Below are 24,742 nucleotides of genomic sequence, written 5' to 3'. Positions count from 1 at the left end.
AGCAACATCATGCAGCATGTTAGTAATATCTTAAGACATTAAGGGGGTTGGTTCTTATTAATATATTTATTTATTTTTAAGTAAATGAGCATATAAATAAATAAACTAGCATCCAGCATCTCTGATTTGCCAGTTTCATCATAACATACTAATTTCTCAATAATCACCAATGAAACTGAAAACATTTTCATTTGTACAGACATAAGACTCATATTCAGTCCTCTTTCTTTTCTTTTTCTTTCGCTTGTGTCTTCAGCAGCTACATAGACCCAAAGGCTCTTTTAAGAGCCACATCACGAGAGCGTCTTTGGCTTTGTAAGTACACATTTTGACTGACTGTCAAATAACTCAGTATTTGAGTTTAGATCAATTAAAGCAACATCATGCAGCATGTTAGTAATATCTTAAGACATTAAGGGGGTTGGTTCTTATTAATATATTTATTTATTTTTAAGTAAATGAGCATATAAATAAATAAACTAGCATCCAGCATCTCTGATTTGTTATGAGGTTTCATCATAACATACTAATTACATTTACTCATTTAGCAGACATTTTTATTCAAAGCGACTTACAATGACATCATTACTCAAAGAAATCAAATTCTTGATATCAGAAATTTAATTTAATTCATTTCAGCTAGTAAAAAATATTTAACCCCTCAGAGACTGCTGCGGTACTTTACAAATCTAAGATTTTCTGATGATCCAGGATTTGAGTTCTTTTGGGTATGCCAAATTAAAGGATTAGTTCACTTTCAAATAAAATTTTCCTGATAATTTACTCACCCCCATGTCATCCAAGATGTCCATGTCTTTCTTTCTTCAGTCGAAAAGAAATTAAGGTTTTTGAAGAAAACATTACAGGATTTTTCTCCATATAGTGGACTTCAATGGCCTCCAAACAGTTGAAGGTCAAAATTACAGTTTCAGTGCAGCTTCAAAGTGTACGATACGATATCAGACAAGGAATAAAGGTCTTATCTAGAAAAAACAAGCGGTCATTTTCTAAAAAAAAAACAAAAAAAAACAACTGTATATGATTTATATAAACAAATGAACGCCTTGCACATGCTTCCGCCAAAACCGAATTTCTGCATTCTTCAAAAAGCTTACGTTATATGTCCTACTCCTTCCCTATTCTACCTACAGAAAAAACAGAACTGGCGGCGGTTGTTCCACAAGTACAATAGGGAAGGTGTAGGACATACCAGCGTAAGGTATTGCTTAAAGCTCTTTGAAGCTGCACTAAAACTATCATTTTGACCTTCAACCGAAATTCAACCAAATTTTATTTGAAAGTGAACTAATCCTTTAAGAACATATATTACACCCAGCATCAATACACAGGCCTGTGCAACAGATTTGATCTGCTAAAGAATTACTCGAACAACAATTCCAAAATCTTCATAATGTCCGTTTTTAATCATTTTTAATCACGCACGTGCCCATAGCAATGTTTGTCGTGTCTCTCAAGAAGTCTTCTCTTTGACTGTCCTATATTTAGATAAAAAGAAACTGTTATTAGACATTGTTATTAAACATTGTTTGTGATTCATAACTGTTTGACAAGTAGGGGTGGGCGATGACCAAAATCTTTTATCACGATATGAGTAATTTTATATCATGATAATGATATAGTTATTTTTGCTTTAAATAAGATTGATATATATTTTTATTTCCATTTACATTTCATAATTCTTATCACCAATTTCAATATTCAATATTATACAGATAAAAAAAAAAAAAACTAATACTAGGCTTAAACCCTCAAACTGAAGACATATAAACATTGATAAAAAAAGAGCAAAGAAAACAAACCAAAAAAGAGTAAAGAAAACAAACCACAAAAGAACAAAGACAGACGAAAGACCTACCTAAAAACTTCAAGCACAAGAAATACTACATAAAATGTATAAAGTAATCAAAAAACATTGCATAGTCATATTATGAGAATTTTTTTTAAATCCCAAAGAAAAAAAAAGGGGTTTCTATTTGTAACATGCTGTCTTTGAATTATAAACAAGACAAACATTCGCTGACTAAAGGTTTGCCAAACATATTTATAGAAAACAGTTGACAATTAATAGAAAGGACCAATAAGAGCAAAACGAATCGAGTATTCAAGAATATCAAGAAGTTAGTCCGACATATAACGAGGGGTTGTGTTAACTAAAGCGTACGTCATTTACCGAATCTTAAAAACACGGGTGGATAATTAAAAATGTTTTCTGACAAAAAAAATAACACAAGCAAGAACAAATTTTAAACCAAGCACGACAATTTTCATTTTACAATGATCATGTGCGCGCGCGCGTTCGTGAAGATGAGAGAGAGCTCGTGCAGCACTGAGACAACCGGCACTTTTAAATGCATAAGTAACTAACATGCTAGTTTTCTATGGAAGCATACGTGTAGCAAATTTCAGTTTGAGCTCTGAGGATAGCCTCTCTCTTTATATGGACATCACTTGTCTGTAAATATTATAAATTTGATTATTATTAAATCACAAAGTGAAAATGAGCACTATAAATGCATATGAGCACTAGTCTAACCTTTTAGACTACATCTCGTAGTGTATCCGTTTACTCTCTGGCTGTGAGAGACAAACTCGATAATGTCAGATCACACATCATTAAAGGGGTCACCCAAAAATGAAAATTTGATGTTTATCTGCTTACCCCCAGGGCATCCAAGATATAGGTGACTTTGTTTCTTCAGTAGAACACAAATAAGGCTGTGACGGTGGCAAATTTTTACTACCGCGGTGGTAAATCGCCAACAACCGCCGGTGTTGCGGTGGTGGGGTCCGAAGGGCGGGCGGGTTTGTATATATATATATATATATATATATATTAATTAGAGGTTGTGTTAGACTTGCGTTTAGCCATCATTTTGATGGACAGGATCGTAAAAAAAAAAATCCATCATAATTTATATTTTAATGATAAGACCTTACGAACTTACAGGGTAAGCAAATAGGCATAGGCTTGCATTTATTTATACTATGAAAAGAAAGTTGATCAAAGACAAGCTGCGTCACTTTCAGTTTTCATATTGAACTCGTTACAGATTGTAAATGAATGCGATCATCCTTTCCTCTCCTGTACAGAATGAAATAAACATGAATGAAAATAAAAAAAAAATGTTGAAAGATACAGTAGCTTACCGAAATCTGTATCACATCAATTAAGCCAATGTCACGTACCATTATACATCAGAAAAGCCATTCGTTGACCATAAACTTAGTCAGCAAGAAAAATAAAAAAACTTAAGAATGCATAAGTAACTTTGGCTACGTTTACACATGGGCGGCTATTTTCATAAACGTCAACCTCTCCGGTTTCAAAAATAACATCGTGCACACATGTCAGTTTTCAGAAAAGTTTTGATTTACACGTACCCGTGTATGTATGACGTCAAGAGTGTAACGAGCAGTTCAAGCCCACGTAAGCCAATCAGAATCCCGAAAAAAATCCAGAATTCCTCTTGAAGTGATTTGAAGTTGTTGCAAAAATGCTGATTTCCGAGCACTCGTTCGTCTCTGCTCCTCGACATAATAGAGCAGCTGTATTTGCGAATGCAAACACACGAGAAGAGTTTGCACCAACATAAATGCGACTGCTACTCTAAACGCTTCCATGATCACATGTAAACATAAGTCGCACTTTTGACATATGTGCGAGCTCTATCGTATACTGTGACGTTGGCTGCCTAAACACCCGTTTGTCTCAGTTTACATGCAAACGTGCAAACGAAGAATTTCAAAATCTCCACTCTGGCCGGAGTTTTTAAAAAGACTCGTTTTCAGAGGTGAATTCTCCGTTTGCGTGTAAATGAAGGGCGCAAACGAAGGGAAATGTCTCCGTTTTTCAAAATAACCATGTACGTGTAAACGGGGCCTCAATCATTATACAATTTACTTAAACTGGTCTGTGTGTAATCAAGCACATCGTTTTCATTTTATTCTGGAGACTGAACTCGCGCTCTGCTGCCACACTGGAGCGCGCACACCACCTACTGGACAGGGGTGGGAATTACAACAAGCTTACTTACAAACTACATAATCTGTCAAAATGACAGACGGGCTGCAGATTTTTTCCTGTCACTGCTAAACAAATTCCATTAAAGACAGAAAATTTTCAGTTATCGCGATCTCTGAAATATATATCATATATTATATTATATTATATATGACGTCACACTACCGCCGGTGACACTCCACGACCGCTGTGGCAACTTCACCACCGCGGTGGCGCGGTTGTCATGCCTACCGTCACAGCCCTAAACACAAATGATGATTTTAACTCCAACCCTTGCCTAGCATTGAACATATGCTTCATAACCACTATTTTGAGTCAATAGATTGTTTACTGTATTAAATGATGCTCCACATTGAAATATTACTTACAGTGCAAATTGTTGGAACAAAACTCTGGGTCTGGGCTACAAATGTGAACCTGGGAACTCTGTCTGTAGTCACATGCATGTAGAGAGAACACCTCAAATGAAAGCAAGCACACAATGATTATTGTTCGTTCTGGATACATTTACCACACTATTAAAGCTAGCAAAATGAAGAGTTTCAGTAGTAAAGATATTTGCAGGATCATAATTACAGGATCCCTGACGTGTATCACTAAAAACATTCAGAATTTCAACGTGTTGTGAATAGGAAATCTGTGGAAATTACCCACAATTTATACAATATCACAGAGCAAAAACACATAATCAGTCGTTGACTGACAAAAAAAAGAAAGCTCAATCTCCCCCTCACTCAAACCCATAAATCGCAACTAAAGTTTTATTTTTTTGGTAACATGCAGATGTAACGATTAGAGGCCTTTCACACAGAACGCGTTGTCCATTCAATTGTTTTTCTATATAAACACACGCTAAACTGGCGTGTTTATGTAGGCCGTGTGTCACCAGTGTTTTTCAGCCACTAAATACGGCAGGCGCTCGGCTAATAACGCCCAGCTGTAACGTTACTGGTACTAACGGGGGTAACGTTAAAGCTGTTCTCGGCGGAAACGGCCGATGACGGCTGGAGCTCAGAACCGTTGAAGCAATTTTTAAATAGGAGCTTTCTTTATGAACAAGCAGCATATTGGCGTTTATAAAGCAACATTCTTTCCAAAAAATATCTTAAAAGTACATTCCGTTGCGTGACATAAAATCTGTAAAATTAGGCCTTAGTGCAGTCGCGCCAAGTATGATTAGTCGCTGAAATTTGTCCAATAGATGCGTTCTAAACCCGAGCATTTTATATTCTTTTGAGTCAGTCAACAAACTAGTTATTGTGATAAATAGTAATGCATAAGATGAAATATTACTTACTGTGCAAATTGGTCGAATGATGAAACAGATGAAACCCTTCAAGTTCAACTTGTCTCATACCGAGTAAGCTGACTGGAAAGGCGCCAAACCAACTGTGTGCGCAACTGCGCATGCGCAGGGAACCAATTTTTTTTTTTTTTTTTTTTTTTTTAAACTTACTTTAATTCATTTACACAGCTTGGTTCAAAACACATGTAATTCCCATAAAACCAAAATAAATTTAGGTCAAGGTATCTTCATTTCGTACCCGCAGGTAAAATTGTTTTGCAGAAAGAAAACGCATACAAGACAACATTTACAACAAACATACCGGTTAATAACATCATGACAGGCTGCACCAAACACATGCATATCCCTTCTTGCATTTAACTAACTATTGCATATACTAAAACATTTCTCTTCTTATTATATAAAACCTCAATTGCCGCAGGACCAAAAGTATTCCTGTAGCGTCTTGTTTTTCCATCTTGGGGCCACTAATCGGCAACCCGAGGGAAGTAACTCCTTTAAAATTATGTGTACCAAAAATCTTTGACACAATTTTATGTTAAAATACACTATATTGTCAAAAGTATTGGTACACCCCCTTCTAATGAACAGGTTTATGGTCATTTCCATGAGTACAAATCTTAATATTGAAGCATATAATGATATTCTAGGGAATTGTGTGCTTCCAATTTTACAGGACCCTTTACTATTCTAACATGAGAATGTCTCTGTGTATAAGTCATGGTTCAAAAAGAAATGATTCAAATCAGTCAGTGTGGAAGAACTTTACTGGTGTGCAGAAAGCAAAGTCCTAATCCCAACTGAACACCTCTGGTAAGACTTTAAATGCAAACCTTGAGCCAAAAACTCATCACCAAACACCAGTGACTTGTGCATTCACTATATGGACAAAAATATTGTGACTCCCCCTAATTTAGAACAGAAAAGTCACTTCCAAAACTGTGGCAACAAAGATGGAAACAGAATTCATATATTTAAAAATTGTATTTCAATTTCTGTTGCAACATTTTTGGAAGTGTCTAAAATGACTGTATTCATATGTTCAAGTCATTGGTGCTTGATGATGTGTTTTTGGCACAAGGTCTGCATTTAAATATCACACTGGAGGTGTTCAGTTGGAATTAGGACTTTTCTTTCTGCAGATCAGTCAAGATCATAATTACAGGATCCCTGACGTGTATCACTAAAAACATTCAGAATTTCAACGTGTTGTGAATAGGAAATCTGTGGAAATTATCCACAATTTATACAATATCACAGAGCAAAAACACATAATCTAATTCTATAATATTTCATAATATTTTTTATTTTATTATTCTATTTGTGATATTGTCTTATTCAGGCTTGTACAGCACTTTGGCGAAAACTTGTTTCTAAAAAAAAAAGCTTTATAAATAAACTTTGACTTGTGTTCAACAATACTGTATGTCCACCCATTCCCCATTGTTTTTTTTTTTTTTTGCAGCCCCCATCTCAGCCTCTGCAGTCTGATCTTTTCATAGACATTATCAAACTGCCTGACTGAGGTAAATAAAACACACTTTAACAGGTAGAGCATTGTATTTATTGTAAGGGATTCAGTTTGCCATTAGGAACACATGATTGTATTATTTTGTAATTTTAGACATTACACAATGAGTGAGGAAAAGAGAGAGAAAGAAAGGCAATATCTGAGATCTTGGAGAGCTGCCAAACGTGTTTTTAAAAAAATAGAAAAACAAAACACAGAAGTAAATCATCCAGAACAAGTCCCAGTGTGTCAGACTGACTCTGATGATGCATTAAGTTCTATGGAAGACCACCTGTCCACTGGAACATCATATGCATGGGAAGAAAGTGACTGGGATGATAACTTCGTGGAAGACATGGACCTTGATGAAAATGACACGACTGACCAGGAAGACCTGACTGACATGGAAGACAAATCATCACTGGCAACAGATCTGGCAACCTGGGCATCCAAATTCCAAGTCAAAAATAATGCCGTTGACCATCTGTTAAAGGTCCTTCAGCAACACGGCCACACTGACCTTCCATCCACTGCCCGTACTTTGTTGAAAACACCAAGGCATGTAGCAACCATACAGAAATCTGGAATGGAATATTTCCACTACCCCCTCCACCAAAAGCTACTGGAACACCTGGAAAAGTACCCTGTTGAAGAGCTGCATAACCATGACACCATCGATTTGTCTTTTAATGTTGACGGCCTACCACTATTCAAGAGCTCAGGGAAAGCTATGTGGCCTGTCCTCTGTGCCATCCATCTCAATCCCACTGTTGTTTTCCCAACCACATTAACTTGTGGAAACAACCGGCCAAATGATCTGCATTTTTTAGAGGATTTTGTAGCAGACCTCGAAGTCCTTCTGTCAAACGGCATTCAATGCAAAGGTAAAAAACATAGCATAAATGTTCTCTGCATAGTCTGCGATGCTCCAGCGAAGGCTTTTGTCCGGGGCACAAAGCTATACTCTGGCTATTATGGCTGTGATAAGTGTGACCAAAAGGGTGAATGGTTTAACAGAGTGACCTTTCAGGACACTGAAAACCTAACTCTAAGAACAGATGCATCATTCCGAAGCCAGGTTCAGCCTGAACATCACAAAGTCAGCACACCACTGGCCCAGCTTTCCATTGATATGGTCAAAAGCTTTCCGATTGATTACATGCATCAATCGTGCCTGGGAGTGATGAAAAAGCTGCTACTTAGTTGGACCAGTGGAGCGAGAGGAGTGAGGCTCTCCAGCACTCAAAAACTAGAAGTGAGCAATAGGCTTCTTCAAATCAAAAATGAAATACCATCCATCTTTTCTCGCACACCTCGAAGCCTTGGTGAGATTGAGAGGTGGAAGGCTACAGAATTTCGACAATTTATGTTATACACAGGCAAGCTGGTGCTGAAAGGAATCCTTGAGGATGACCTGTATCAACATTTTCTGGCTTTCAGTGTGGCCATGTGCTTGCTAGTGTCACCAACACTAGTCAAGAGTCATTCGGAGTATGCAGGAAACCTGCTGCACTACTTTGTCTGTAGAGGACGAGAGCTTTATGGTGAGGAGTTTATAGTGTACAACATCCACTCTATGCTCCACATCACTGATGACGCTGTGCAATTTAATGGGCTTGACAACTGCAGCGCATTCAAATTCGAATCATACCTGCATACCATGAAGAGGATGGTGCGAAGTGGAAAACACCCTTTGAGACAGGTCGCCAAGAGAATAGAGGAAAGGCAGTCATCTCCTCTTGAAAAACACAGAGAGCGAAAAACTGTTAGTGCCAAGGACAAAGCATTCTTGCTGCATGAGAATGGCTGTGAGATCACAGATGAAATGGAGAAAGATGGAGAAGTCCTTTGCAGGGTTTATCATAATCCTCTACCAATGTTTGTCGAGCCATGCCACTCCTTTCTTGTGGGAGTATACAATTACAACAAAAAACAAACATCAATGAGATGGATCCCCAGAGAACAAGTGGAGAAGAGAGCAATCAGAATCAATCATGGGGACACAGTAACGTTCATGGCCATCTTGCATCAACATTGAATTTCTGACATTGATAATGTGAGATTTATATGCACATACATACATGACCCCTGGACCACAAAACCAGTCACAAGGGTAAATTTTTGGAAAATGAGATTTATACATCATCTGAAATCTGAATAATTAAGCTTTCCATTGAAGTATAGTTAGGATAAGACAATATTTGGCTGAGATACAACTATTTGAAAATCTGGGCTATGAGGGTAAAAAAAAAAAAAAAAATCTTAATGTTGAGAAAATCACCTTAAGATTTGTCCAAATGAAGTTCTTAGCAATGTATATTACTATTCAAAAATTACATTTTAATATATTTACATTGGAAAATTTTTATGAAATCTCAAATGGAACATGCTCTTTACTTAATATCCTAATGATTTCTGGCATAAAAGAAAAATTTATAATTTTGACCTAAACAATGCATTTTTGGCTATTGCTACAAATATACCCATGCTACTTATGACTGGTTTTGTGGTCCAGGGTCTCATATATTCTTTAAGAAATGTGTAATAAGTGACATTTTCAATAAATTAACATTGTTTTGTTTTTTCTTATAGCATGTACTATATTGTAGAATTTTTAGAAGAATCATTGGTTGGAATTGTAGCAGAGTGCTGGACATTTGAAGATGATGGGGTATAACCTTTCACAAGTCCAACCCACATAAATAATTTAATCTTGAAAGTTAAAATCTTCCTAATTAGGTAACAGTTAACTTTTGACTTTCTTTACAAATTTCAGCAACAATTAAGTTACTGGCCTCCGAACAATCAGACAAAACGGGCAAAAAAAGAAGAAATCCCTGACGAAGAGACATGGATCACACGAAAAATCCGTGTTTTTGCCAAAACTGGTAAAGTTTAATTTATGGCAGGATATTTTCAGATTATTACTTAAATAAATTGTGAAGACATTTTGATTTCCTAATTCCATTAACATCTCATCCCTAGATGATTTCGAGAAGGCATTAAGGTGGAGTAAAAATGCTGAATTGAATTCCTCTGTAGAAAGTGACACTGGTAATAACTTTAAGAGGCCAACCAGAAAACCAAGCAGATTCGAAGACAGCAGCGATGGTATAAGACATTATAAGCCCAGATAAATGGCTAAAAATGAAAAACATGTCACATTAAAGGGACAGTTCACCCAAAAATGAAAATTCTGTCATCATTTACTCACCTTAAAGTTGTTCTAAACATGTATTAGTTACTTTGTTCTGGTGAACACAAAATATGATATTTTAGAGAATGTTGGTAATGAAACATTTGCTGGGTTTCACTGACTTTCTAAGTATGAAAAAAAAAATACCATGGGAGTCAATGGGGACCAGAAACTGTTGCCAACATTCTTCAAAATATCTTATTTTGTATTCAGCAGAACAAAGAAAAAAACAACTTGAAGGTGAGAAAACTATGACAGATTTTTTTTTTTTTAATTTTGTGAGAACTACCCCTTTCTTTTCAATAAGTGAATGAAGTAATCATTTTTATTTTTTTTTTTTTATTGTTTTAGATGAGTGGGGAAATGCCACCTGGATGCCTAACTTAAAGAGAAAGCGACAAGGTACATCTGCAAATTTCAAATTATTAAATTCAGCTCCAGCATTAAAGTAATTAATATTGTGCTTGCCATTTAGATGAACCCTTTCCTCGCCTCAAGGCAACAGCTGTAAGAAAAAGGCCAGACAAAGGTATAATATTTTTCCAATACTCACCTTTACATGGAAAATATAATTGTACATTGTGTGCTTAACCTTAGGCTGATCAAATTATAATTTCTTAAACCCTATTCAATAAATCACAAGTTATCAAAAAAAAAGGACATTTAATAAATAGTATTATAAATAGAACGTAGTTTAGAATATAGTAGTAGATTTCAAAGTTCATTTTAAAGGATTCTGTCATTAATTATTCACCTTCATGTTGTTCCAAACCTGTAAGACCTTTGTTCACCTTAGGAACACAAATTAAGATTTTTTTTTTTTTTAATGAAATCCAAGAGCTCACTGACCCTCCGCAAGGGTCATACCATGGTCAAGGTACAGAAACATAGTAAGGATATTGTTAAAATAGTCCATGTGACAGCAGTGGTTCGATTGTAATTTTATGAAGCTATGAGAATACTTTTTGTGCACAAAGAAAACAGAAATAACTGTATTCAATGATTTCTTCTCTCCCGGGAGAGTTTGCCGCCATTAACAAGACTACCACGACGCATGTATGTGGTGCTGCTGCTGCACCTTGTTTACTGGCAAACTAGCAGACTCTCCCAGGAGAGAAGAAATCATTAAATGATTCATTCTCATAGCTTCATAAAATTATGATTGAACCACTGCTGTCACATGGACTATTTTAACAATATCCTTACTATGTTTCTGTGCCTTGACCATAGTAGCTGTCTATGGAGGGTAGGAGAGCTCTCGGATTTCATTAAAAATATCTTAATTTGTGTTCCAAAGATGTACAAAGGTTTTGCGGGTTTGGAACAACATGAGAGTGAGTAATTAATGACAGAATTAAAATTTTTGGGTGAACTATCCCTTTAAAGTCCATCTCCTACCCTGAAATGTCCCTCTAGTTCACTGGGCCTCATTCATGAATTATAAGCAGAATGGATGTGTGTAAATCATTTGTAAAGCCGTTCTGACATAAATTCAGACTCATGAAAAGTTTTTTTTTTTTTTTTTTTTACATGAAAAAAAGTTACATGAGCTCAGAGTTTCATCTCACATTTTAGCCATTTAATTATCAGCAAATGCGCTATATTGAACATTTTTGCTAAGTTTGGACCTATTTTATATTACGATAGTTTCCTATTTTATACTATGAGACATAAAATCCTTATGTATGAAATACACTACAAAAAAAATTCTCACTGATTGAAGTTTCATTTTATATATGATAATATATAAATATATGATAAGAGAATACTGAATTGCTGATGTTAAGTTTCATCTAATGAAAAAAAAATCAATTTATGTTTTAACAGCAGAAGCAGCTAAACTTCCAGATCCACCCAAACTGCACCCAAGTAAAAAAAAATTGACTTTCTTTTTACAAATATCACAGAAAATAAAGCACCATATGAAAAGGAAATACACTTTAGGGGTGTGTGATATACAGTTGTAATTTTAATGGGATTTTGTTGATAAGACAGTATTTTAGCGTTTTTGTGCTAGTAAGCTTTTGATATTCTTCATATTCTGTGCAAAGTAAAAACAGTGGAACAATGGAAATCAAATTGTTATTTAAAAGTGCCTTAATGTGCTAAGAATTTAAATGGAATACATTAAAATAAGCGGTTCTTAATTCTGTCCTTCATGCCCCCCCGCTCTGCATATTTTGTATGTATCTCTTATCACTTAGACGTTTGTTCTATTCAACTGTAAGTGCCCAGTGAAGTGGACTTTACAGGATATTCTGCCATGATTCCAGATTGAAGTGAACGTATATGTTCCATTCAAAGGGCATTAAAGTGTGCAAGACATGAATTTAAATTGTATTTACAGAGGTATATTATATGGAAGGAAGTTCTGGACGATTTTCAAAAGGAATTGCAAATTGTACTTTCAATTGCTTTTTCTTTATGTGGACGCATACATTGTGACAATACAAACGAAATTGCAAATCCTTTTATGAGAAAAGATGCCATCTTAACAAGAAAACATATCATTACGAGAAAAGATGTCTTTTAATGAGAAAAGATCTTGTAAAATGACATAACATGTCATGTCACTGTGCGTATGCATATGCGAAAGCGAAAACACAAACGGTAATGCAAAATTTGCAATTATGTTTGGATTATGTCACAATTTAATGCGTCCACATATGGAAAGCATAATTGAAAATAAAATTTGCTATTCCTTTTATAAATTGTCCAGAATATCTTTCCATAATGTTATGTAAAATGAAAGAGGCTTTTCAACATTAGTGTTCAGCTACAGCTCTCGTAGCACTTGATTCAATTTTTATTTATAATCTGCCTACAAAAATGGGTGAGACGCAAGTGAAGATTTGGGAAAAGTAATGCATTCCAGAAATCAAGGTTAACCATCACATATACCATGAACTCTTTTTTTTTTGATTGACCCAAACCTTTCTCATGGGATTTAGGTTCCAAAACCATGATCTGTAGCAAAGACTTTATCTGTGATTTCAAAGAGACATTTAATTGTAAGCTTGGTGAACAGCTTTGAAGAATTTGATGTTTCTCCATTCAAAGAGATAGAATCTGCACTTGCATGCCTGAGATGCCTTTCAAAGATAGCGAAAAGCAAAGCAGCATTTATTGGCTTATCAGCCATTTCCACTACCTAATATATATTTTTTTACATTTTGCTTTTGAATTTACATTTAGACATTATAAAGTCACTATTATAACATTTAAATGTTAAATGTTAGTGCTCTCTGTGCACAAGTATTAAATAGGAAAAGTCCAAGTCTAATGAAAAACTTATCTGCAATTGAATAACATAGAAAGCAAGTAAAGAGTGCTACCTTTATAAATCACTGAAGCTGTCAGATCAGAGAAAACTGCCACTTTTGTGAGACCTTCTGTCATAATCATAATGAATAAACCTGACTGGCGTCTACACCTTGTTGGGATAAGGATTTATGTAGAATTTTGGATTCCAAATTACCGATAATTTAAACACGTGGGAGGTTTAAGGTATGTGTGATGGTAAGTTCACCTTGCTTTTTGAAATATATCCAAGCTCACACATGGTTAAAAACAACAATAATAGTATTGTCATAGACAACACAATCACACACCCCTAACTGTATGCAAATACTAGTAATTTACTCTACAAACTGAAATATCTAAAACCCTCACAGAACCTTCCCACCATCCCACCTGTGACCCTTCAGTTCCCACATCACAAGATTTACCTGAAGGTAGAATTTCAATCAATGTGACTGAAGAATATGTGGTCTCCAACTTAAGCTTAACAACTGTGTATTCATCTTGCTTGCAGATGTTGAAGAGCCTCCCAGACGATCCTCAGTGGCAGCAACAGAACATGCAAATGGTAAAGAAATCTGTAGATAAATTTGTCAAGAATCAGTTCAGAGCAAACAACAGAGTAGCATATGTATTAAAGTTATTTTTATACTACATATAAGACATGCAAGTTCACTACTGTAACGTACACACAACTTGTTACAGATCAAGTGCATTGTGTAGTTCATTCAAGCAGTGGCAGAACATGCAAGATGTTAATTTTAACAAAATAAGAGGGTTGTTGTTGTTTTTTACATTTTATTTACAATTCAAGTCAAGTAGCACCATTTCAATGCCCACTTTTAACTAACATTTGGTTATTTGAACTTTAGTTAAGATGCCAAGATTTCAAAAAGGTGCTAAGAGTGTCCCGTCCATAGCTGCAAGCTCCTACAGTGCTGTCCAAAATAATCTATAAATTACATACTTTAAATCTGTGATGACACATGTATTCAAAAAAGCATTTAGGTAATTTCATAATTTCAATAACCTTTGTTGTGACATCACAACAGATCATGCTTAATTTACCCCCCACCCCAAACGAATGTGTGTATTATTTTAAAATATAATCACATAATATCTGTAGCTATCTTATGCTGACCATTAACAGCCATTGATTTTATGTTGCATTTTTAATGAGGCTTAGTGCAATTCCATTTAAACCTTTGCAGTGCAATCAGGACATACACCTCAGTCCACAATGTGTAGGGAAGTTAGCAAGTGAACGGAATACAAATTTGGAATGGATCGCTACTGTATAGTGACCTTCAATTTGGAACAAGAGAAACTGGAGGGGTGTCATTTTAACATCAGAGATTTGTCACTTTGCTCACAGCTGATTGGTAAATTTTTGGTTTGTGATCTCTAATCCAGAACGTTTAGGGTTAGAAGGCAACCTGAATGCATTAAGAGTCAGAGTGTGTATACACTTGAACAGTATATGTAAATTATGTTTAAAGGGATAGTTCACTCAAACATTAAATTTACCCCATGATTTCCTCACCCTCATGTGATCCTAGGTGAATACAACTTTAACATTTTTAGACAAATCCAACCGGAACTTACTTCTTCATACATCGGGTCAAAGTTTACTCTTCCACAGTAACTCACTTTGTGTAGTGGTTTGCTGGAAGCTAATTTATAAGGTTTTACAAAGTTTTAAATATGGATAATTTCTTACAAAAACCCATCACTTCACTTCAGAAGGCCTTTATCCACTTGTTAAGTCGTGACGTAAGGAATGCCGTTTCCGGGTCCTAGCCTCGACTCGTTTCCCTGGCAAATGCCATCGACGGCTGTTTATGAGCGCTATTTATTCATATTAAACATCAATCATTTTAAAAAGTTAATCATTTTAAATACTTACAGTCTACACAACAGTCTCCATGCTCACAGCGTCAGAGCTATTAATATTTTAACGAATTATAAAAGATGAATTGTCTGGGCATCTGGAATATTGGTATGGAGATAAAGGTTATAATTGTATATTTTTTTGTAGTATTACGTGTGTATATTAGCACCATTTGTTGTTTTCTTGTGGTATGAGATAGAGCGTTTGGACCCGGAAGCGCTGCCGCGTGACGTCAGACGTAACAACTGAATTAACTCCCCTGGAGTCATGTGGAGTGATGGATTTTGAAGCCCATCCAACACCCATTCACTACCATTATATACATTATTTTTTTAATATAACTACGACTGTGTTTTTCTGAAAGCCAAGTCATATACACCTAGGATGGCTAAAGAGTAAGTAAATAAGAATTTTCATTTTAGGTGAACTATCATTTTAAATCTCATTTGTTCAATTAGTTATGTTATTCTTAAGCTACATAAAATGCAAGCTTCCCAGAAAACATAAGTTTAATGTATCATCACTATTGGAAAGGGTTCAAACTTGCAGAAGATGCTGAAAAACAAAACAAAAAAGCAAAAAAGCAGGTGCAGGACTATTCTGTTCTGTTTGACCGCTCAGAAAAAAAAACAAGGAACTCATGAACTTTTAACACAAGTCATTTTTTAAACATTATTTTGTATTGACTACATGAAAACATCTGTAATGCAGAACAGCTTATTTAGAAGCCAAAAATACCCAAAATAACTTATTTTGTACAAAGAGTCATACCCTAAGTAACAACAATGGACAAAATGTAACTGTCGCTTTTTAACCCCCAAACTTACTGTTTTTCACCTATTCTGTACTTCAAGAATTAAATTGTCTGCATAATGGTCTAACAGAATTGTGATGTTACCTTTTCAGTGGAGAGACAACCATGGACAAGGCCTCCTAGAGATGTTTCAATGCCGAACAACCTCAAAGGTAAAAGATACAAGATGTGTTTAAATACGATTAAATAGGTGTACAACAAATGCGTTTACCTACATGGTTAAATTATTTATTTATTTTTTTATTTTTTTTATTATTCTGTTCATATATAACATAAAAGTTACATTTTTTAATACTTGAATTATAAAAAAAAAATAAAAATAAAAAAAACCTTTATTGCAGAAACACTGCAGTCGCTGCTGCAGAAAGTAGACAGCCTGGCAGCCTCCCAGAGAGAAATTTTACTTCTACTGCGGAGGAACCAGGGTCGTCAAAGGGAGGACGATATCTTGGATCTCAAGACAGCTCAGTGCAAGGAGGAGTTGGAGGAGCTTGAGAACCACCTTAAGGACCCTGAATTTAGAAAGAAAGTGGTGGGTGCCAACTTAAAGGATTAGTTCACTTTTAAATACACTTTTCCTGATCATTTACTCGCCCCCATGTCATCCAAGATGTTCATGTCTTTCTTTCTTCAGTCGAAAAGAAATGAAGGTTTTTGATGAAAACATTCCAGGATTTTCTCCTTATAGTGCATTTCAATGGCTACCAACAGATTGAAGGTCCAAACTGCAGTTTCAGTGCAGCTTCAAGGGCTTTAAACGATACCAGACAAAAAAATACAACCGTTTATGATTTATAAACAAAATATCACCTTTCCGCTTCCGCATTCTTCATAACGCCTTCCCTATTCTACTTACGGAACGAACGCGGCGCCAGTTTTTTTTTTTTTTTTTCCGTAAGTAGAATAGGGAAGGTGTAGGACATTCAGCGTAAGCGTTATGAAGAACGCGGAAGTGGAAAGTACGTTCAAGGCGATATTTTGTTTATAAATCATAAACGGTTGTATTTTATTCGAAAATGACCGATCGATTCGCTAGATAAGACCCTTATTCCTCATATGGTATCGTTTAAAGCCCTTGAAGCTGCACTGAAACTGCAGTTTGGACCTTCAATCTGTTGGTAGCCATTGAAATGCACTATAAGGAGAAAAATCCTGGAATGTTTTCATCAAAAACCTTCATTTCTTTTCGACTGAAGAAAGAAAGACATGAACATCTTGGATGACATGGGGGTGAGTAAATGATCAGGAAAAGTGTATTTAAAAGTGGACTAATCCTTTAATTCAGAGAACAAAAAACTAAATGTTCCAACATCATTATACATTCTTTTTGCAGATTTTATTTCAACACCAATTTCATTTTTTTTAGCATTAGGTAAACTAGTTTGAAATACATTTATTTTACATCTTACCTCTTAAAGTGTTAGTTCACCCCAAAATGAAAATTCTGTCATCATTGATGTTATAACAGATAATTAAACTGTTGTAACATTTTATGGCATAATGAGTATACTATTACCTTTGGTTACTAGCATGTCAACAAATGACATTTTCTTCCAGACACACCATCTCAGCCTTATCGGTGGGGCCAATCCAGGAGAGTGTGTAAGGAGGGTAATGCGGGCAGTAGCCACCAACAACGTATGGTGCCACTACAGCCTGCATGGGAAGCGAAAGAAGCTGGCTCTGATTAAAACAACAACATGCAAAGTTATCACACGTGAGTCACAAAGATTAGTTAGAGACAAATTTGCTACAAATTTGACACTGAAATATTAAAGCTGCCATTACATCAGATTGTTTTTGTCACGGAAAAGAAGACTGGATACAATTGCAAGTTAATATCTCTTTAATAGAGCTTCACGCCAGGTAAGTAGACCACAAAACACACAGCAGCAACACAGACAGCAGGAGAGGGGTAACACAGGGACTTCGATGGGCGATGAAGTGTCCGTGATGAATGATGGTCCTGAATGGTGAGTCCGTGTGTCCGTGTGAGTATCCGTGAATGAAATCCAGAACGAGTAATCCAACGAGACAGACAGGTAACAGGAAACAGCGACGAGAATCCAGTCCAGGAACAAGAAACACGAGAAACAACGGGACAACACCAGGACTTCAACAAACGATCTGACAAACATGAGACGAAAGACAAGGCGTTATATAGGCAGGTGTAATGATCCACAGCTGCCGCTGATCAGCAATCAGCGGCGACGCCCACACAGAACAATCAAGTGACACATCCCAAAACCTACACACAGACAACAGTATGAGACAGCGGATTAGTGAACCGTGACAGTACCCTCCCTCCTAGGAACGCCTCACGGCGTTCCCAGAACTCCTTACCTGTTGATTGTAATCATCAATAAGGGAGTGATCCAGAATGTCCCTAGCAGGAACCCAACTTCTCTCCTCCGGACCGTAACCTTCCCAGTCCACCAAGTACTGGAATCCACGTCCCCTCCGCCTAGAGTCCAGAATACGATTAACCGAATAGGTTGGTTCCCCGTCTACGAGTCGCGGCGGAGGAGGAACCGGAGTAGGCGGATTAAGATGAGAACGGTAAACAGGTTTAATTTTGGACACATGAAAGGCGGGATGAATCCTCCTGTACGCCGGAGGCAATTTGAGGCGGACTGCCACTGGACTAATAATTTTAGTGACAGTAAACGGGCCAATGAATTTGGGAGCAAGCTTATTGGCAACGGAGCGGAGCGGAATGTTCTTAGTAGAAAGCCACACTTTTTGACCCACGACGTATACGGGAGGCTCCGACCGGTGGCGGTCGGTCTTAGCCTTGGTACGCGCCCTCACTTGCAGCAGAGTCTCGCGGGCTCTGTTCCAAGTGTGGCGGCACCTCTGGACGAAGGCGTGAGCGGAGGGGACCGCGACCTCGGACTCCAGACTGGGAAACACAGGTGGCTGGTAACCTAGACTACATTCAAATGGAGAAAGGCCCGTAGAAGACACTGGCAATGAATTGTGAGCATACTCAATCATAGAGAGTTGTTGACTCCAGGAGGAAGGATTCTTGGACGCCAAACATCGCAACATTCGCTCTAAATCTTGGTTGGCCCTCTCAGTCTGACCATTGGTCTGGGGATGGAACCCAGAGGAAAGACTAGCCGTCGCCCCCAGTAACTTACAAAACTCCTGCCAGAATTTGGACACAAATTGGGGACCCCTGTCAGAAACCACATCCACCGGGAGGCCATGTAACCGGAAGATGTGATCAATGACCGCAACCGCTGTCTCCTTAGCAGAGGGTAATTTGGCTAAGGGTATAAAATGGGTCGCCTTCGAGAATCGGTCCACCACGGTCAAAACAACCGTATACCCTTGGGAGGGTGGGAGGGCGGTAACAAAATCTAGTGCGATATGGGACCAGGGTCTCGAAGGGACAGACAGAGGTTGGAGTAACCCATCTGGAGGTCGGTTGGAAGTCTTACCAGTGGCACAAACTGAACAAGCCAAAACAAAACTGCGAATATCACGAGCCATAGCTGGCCACCAGAATCGTTGCTTGACCAAAAATCTAGTTCGATTAACCCCTGGATGGCAAGCCACGTTGGAACAATGACCCCACTTGATAACGCAGGACCTTAGCCCCTCCGGCACAAACAAACGGTTCGGTGGGCATACGGGCGGAGGCGTTACCCCTTCTAAGGCCGCTAGGACCTTCGATTCGACCTCCCATGTAAGAGTGGAGACCACTAACGTCTCGGGAAGAATACACTCGGGAGTGGACGGGCGTTCGGAAGGGTCAAAAATACGAGAAAGAGAATCGGGCTTGATGTTTTTGGAGCCCGGGCGGTACGATAGAGTAAAGTCAAAACGTCCGAAAAAAAGTGCCCACCGAGCCTGCCTAGAGTTGAGCCTTTTAGCCGATCGTATATACTCTAAATTCTTGTGATCAGTCCAAACAATAAAGGGAACCCCCGATCCCTCTAACCAGTGACGCCATTCTTCCAACGCTAATTTGACTGCCAACAACTCTCTGTTACCAATGTCGTAATTGCGTTCGGCGGGAGATAAACGATGCGAAAAATACGCGCATGGATGCATCTTGTCGTCTGAGGGAGATCGCTGGGAAAGAACTGCACCTACCCCCACCTCTGACGCATCGACCTCCACCACGAACTGACGCGAAGGATCAGGGGCAATCAAAATGGGAGCCGAAACGAAGCGGCTCTTCAGTTTGGCAAATGCAGCGTGGGCTGCATCTGACCACCTGAAGGTCGTTCTGGGGGAGGTCAAGGCGGTCAGAGGCGCGGCTAGTTGGCTGAAATTGCGAATAAAACGCCGGTAAAAATTAGCGAAACCCAGAAACCGCTGTAGGGCCTTACGGGAATCTGGGTTTGGCCAATCCACCACAGCCTTAACCTTGTCAGGATCCATGCGAATTCCCTCAGACGAGACGATGTACCCTAGAAAAGAAACAGACTGTGCATGAAATTCGCATTTCTCCGCCTTGACAAAAAGCCCATTCTCTAGCAGCCGCTGAAGCACTCGTCTGACGTGTTGAACGTGCTCCTGGAGAGACGACGAAAAAATCAATATGTCGTCCAGGTAGACATATATGAACTGGTCAACCATGTCTCTCAACACGTCATTGACGAGTGCCTGGAAGACCGCAGGCGAGTTGGACAGCCCGAAGGGCATGACCAAGTATTCAAAGTGCCCTCTGGGGGTGTTAAAAGCGGTCTTCCACTCATCCCCCTTCCTGATGCGGACCAAATGATAAGCGTTCCTTAAGTCCAATTTAGTGAAAACGGACGCTCCTTGCAACCTCTCGAAGGCTGAAGACATCAACGGCAAAGGGTAGGTATTCTTTACCGTGATGTTGTTCAGCCCTCGGTAATCAATACAAGGTCGCAAAGATCCGTCCTTCTTCCCCACAAAAAAGAACCCCGCCCCCGCTGGAGATGAGGAAGGGCGGATGAACTTAGCCGCTAGAGAATCAGAAATATATTTCTCCATGGCCTCCCTCTCGGGAACAGACAGAGAGTAAAGTTTGCCTTTAGGCGGAGACTTACCGGGAACTAAATCTATCGCACAGTCATAGGGACGATGAGGAGGAAGAGAAGCAGCCCGGGACTTACTGAACACTTCCTTCAGATCGATGTACTCCATGGGCACGTTAGACAAATCCTCCGCCTCCTCCTGCAAAACAGAAACAGACACCGTGGGACAAGCAGACAAAAGACAAGACTTGTGACACTGGGTGCTCCACTCAGTGATGGTTCCTTGTTGCCAGTCGATGCGGGGATTGTGTTTAGTGAGCCAGGGATGTCCAAGAACAACAGGTGCATGAGGTGAGTCCATGAGCAGAAATTGGGACTTGTCAGTGTGATTACCAGATGTGACGAGGGTGATGAAGTCCGTAGTATGGGAAACACTGGGAAGAGACTGTCCATTGAGAGCGTTGACTGATATGGAGTGCGTCAGAGGTGATGTGGGTAAACCGTGTTGTCGTGCGAAAGAAATGTCCATGAAGTTGCCCTCCGCCCCAGAGTCCAGAAGTGCGTCGCAGGTGATGTTATGCGTTGCCCATCTCAGTCTTACCGGGAGGAGGGTGGCTGGCGAGGACTTCTCGGCGGAGATCCCGCCCGATAGTAGCCTCGAATTTACTATCGGGCTTGGTCTTTTACCGGGCAGGTCCTGATGATATGTCCTGACGCCCCGCAGTACAGACAGAGACCCTGGGACCTCCGCCTCTCTCTCTCCTCCCGGGAAAGCCGAGCTCTCCCCACCTGCATGGGCTCAGGATCGGAAACAGGACCGACCGTATCCACCACGGAGGAAAAACGACTGCCGCCTCCGCTGTGTTTCTCTCCAGATTCTTCTAAAAGCTCTAACCTCTTTAAACGAGAGTCCACACGTAGAGCGAGTTCAACCAGTCCATTGAAGGTCTTAGGTAGGTCCAGTGTGTAGATTTCACGGTGGATACGATCGGCCAGCCCATGCAGGAACACATCCCACTGCGCCTCCTCGTTCCACCGGCACTCCGCCGCGAGGGTGCGGAACTGAATGGTATAGTCGGCGACCGTGCGGTTGCCCTGTTTCAGGGCGGTGAGTTGACGGGCGGCCTCCTTTCCTGCCACCGCACGGTCGAACACCCTCCTCATCTCGGCGGAGAGTGCCGGGAACGAGGAGCAGCATTGATCTTGATTTTCCCACACCGCCGTTCCCCAGAGTGCCGCCTTTCCGGTCAGGAGGGTTAGAACAAACGCTACCTTAGATTCTTCCTTCTCGAAGGTGCGTGGCTGCAGAGCAAAGTGAAGAGAACACTTGTTAAGAAACGCTCGACAAAAATCTGGCTCACCAGCATAGCTCTGTGGGACGGGAAGGCGGGGCTCAGGCAGGTCTCTCTGCTCCGGTGATGGTGGGGGAACAGGCGGCGGGGCTGGCGCAGTGGGAGCGCGAAGTTGTTGCAGCTGCTGGGAGAGCTCGGACACCTGTGTTACCAATGCCTGAACAGCGCGTCCGGTGGAAGAGATGCTCTCCTGCTGCTGATCCATGCGAGAAATACTGTGGTTAATGAACTCCGTGATAGCTGCTGAACTTGCTGCATCCATGGTGGGTCAGATCGTTCTGTCACGGAAAAGAAGACTGGATACAATTGCAAGTTAATATCTCTTTAATAGAGCTTCACGCCAGGTAAGTAGACCACAAAACACACAGCAGCAACACAGACAGCAGGAGAGGGGTAACACAGGGACTTCGATGGGCGATGAAGTGTCCGTGATGAATGATGGTCCTGAATGGTGAGTCCGTGTGTCCGTGTGAGTATCCGTGAATGAAATCCAGAACGAGTAATCCAACGAGACAGACAGGTAACAGGAAACAGCGACGAGAATCCAGTCCAGGAACAAGAAACACGAGAAACAACGGGACAACACCAGGACTTCATCAAACGATCTGACAAACATGAGACGAAAGACAAGGCGTTATATAGGCAGGTGTAATGATCCACAGCTGCCGCTGATCAGCAATCAGCGGCGACGCCCACACAGAACAATCAAGTGACACATCCCAAAACCTACACACAGACAACAGTATGAGACAGCGGATTAGTGAACCGTGACAGTTTTGACTTTCTCCTTTCTGCATTTTCTGGCACACTTTTTTTTTACTAAAATTAAACATTACATTTTTGACAGAGGAAAGATTTCTATAAAGATACTTTAATTAGTATGATTTTCTATGACAAAATGGTATGATTAAATAATTTATAAGTGTATACATTGTATTTCAATTATACACTTGACATTTATATATAATTTATAGACGAATGAACATATGATTAAACACACTGATGAAAACAAGCATGAACAACGTTCTGGTACTTACATACTGTAACGGCTGTCACTTCTGTTTAATTCCAGATGCCGTCATGAAATATAAAGCTGGTCTTGGAGAGAAGGAGATCGAAAGTTTAATGGCAGAGACTCTTAAACATGCGCCGGCGCACATTAATAAAAGTGCTGAGGTATGAAAAGCAGAGACTGTTCTGTAATTAATGCACATGTGATTGTCATGCGTATCTCGTCATTAAAGCCGGTTCCGTATTAAATCTCCATCACGTGCATTCAGATGAGCGGCATTTAATACGCAGAGCCGTAGATCGCTGACAAGCTACGAAATATCGCGTTCATAATCGCAGATGAATCGCATTCGATCATGAACGGGATATTGCTAGCGATCTACGGCTCTGCGTATTAATTGCCGCTCTGAATGCACGTGATGGAAATTTACATTTTTTTTAATTATTTGCAATTATGTACATATACATCTCACAACAGTAATAGAAGAAATAGAACAGGGTATACAGTGGGAAAACAACAACAAAAAACAAGTGCATGTACATGGGTAAAACAGATTTATACCAGGGATAAAAGTGGTGATGGAGATTTAATCACGGAACCGTTTATACTGACAAGATGCGCATGACAATCACATGCGATTTATCGTGCAGCAAAGCCAAACAGAAGCAGTGTATCAATAAAATAAAATCCTAACGAAAATGGCCCATAACACGTGCACGAACACGTGAATGAAAAGAGAATTTCTCCATCAAACATCTATGAACTATGAATAGAAATTGCTGCTTCTTTCAGTGATAACTGCCTTGTGTATTTTAATGTTAAAATGTGAAAACACTCACCTGTTCTTTCTTTTTCATTTTTCTTGTTTTAGGGACACGTCGTGGAGGAGGAGACGACGGAGGAGTAGATGTGGTGGAGTGATCAGTTCAATGAAAAAAAAAAAACTTTGTTCATTTACATGTTTATACCTGTTTACAGTTTTTGTTATATGCTTTATCTGATATATAAACAAACTGAATTAATCAAATTCGAGTCTTTCATGTCTTTGAAAATGCCTCTAAAAGAGTTTTGGGAAAATGAGGACAAGTTAAATAGGGACGTCAACCCATAGTATGATTAAATAATTAAAATAACGAACTGCTTACCAACACACGATTATAGATCCACGAGGTCGCCATAAGGTTGCCACGACGTCGCAGTTACTTACTGGCAACGTCACAAAGTTACGTTGTGGCGACGTATAGGCACCTTTCACTTTTCCGGTTGCCACGACGTTAACTGGTTACCAACACACGACTATAGATCCACGAAGTCGCCATGACGTTGCCACGACGTCGCAGTTACTTACTGGCAACGTC

General features: G+C 39.2%; 1 protein-coding gene across 5 annotated transcripts; it reads left to right on the top strand.

The window, feature by feature from the left end:
- The first annotated feature begins 207 nt into the window (after positions 1–207).
- Positions 208–24,411, top strand: LOC125250810. Of its 5 annotated transcripts, XM_048163587.1 has the most exons (15): positions 208–315; positions 6,814–6,874; positions 9,451–9,529; positions 9,635–9,746; positions 9,844–9,969; positions 10,406–10,456; positions 10,530–10,583; positions 11,882–11,923; positions 13,729–13,788; positions 13,869–13,922; positions 16,152–16,211; positions 16,401–16,591; positions 17,617–17,776; positions 23,445–23,548; positions 24,256–24,411. In XM_048163587.1, exons 3-15 carry the CDS (start codon positions 9,452–9,454, stop codon positions 24,289–24,291), a joined length of 1,128 nt encoding a protein of 375 aa, XP_048019544.1. In that variant the 5' UTR covers positions 208–315; positions 6,814–6,874; position 9,451; the 3' UTR covers positions 24,292–24,411. The 5 variants fall into 5 exon arrangements, with proteins under 5 accessions (XP_048019544.1, XP_048019545.1, XP_048019543.1 ...); XM_048163588.1 differs by lacking the exon at positions 208–315 and having other exon boundaries at positions 6,513–6,874; XM_048163586.1 differs by lacking the exons at positions 208–315; positions 6,814–6,874 and adding an exon at positions 8,660–8,914.
- The last annotated feature ends 331 nt before the right edge of the window (positions 24,412–24,742 follow it).

The sequence above is a fragment of the Megalobrama amblycephala genome, linkage group LG17, assembly GCF_018812025.1.
Source record: "Megalobrama amblycephala isolate DHTTF-2021 linkage group LG17, ASM1881202v1, whole genome shotgun sequence".
Classification (NCBI taxonomy): Eukaryota; Metazoa; Chordata; class Actinopteri; order Cypriniformes; family Xenocyprididae; genus Megalobrama; species Megalobrama amblycephala.
Note: the sequence above shows the minus strand (reverse complement) of the source record. Positions and strands in the feature narration are given on the sequence as shown.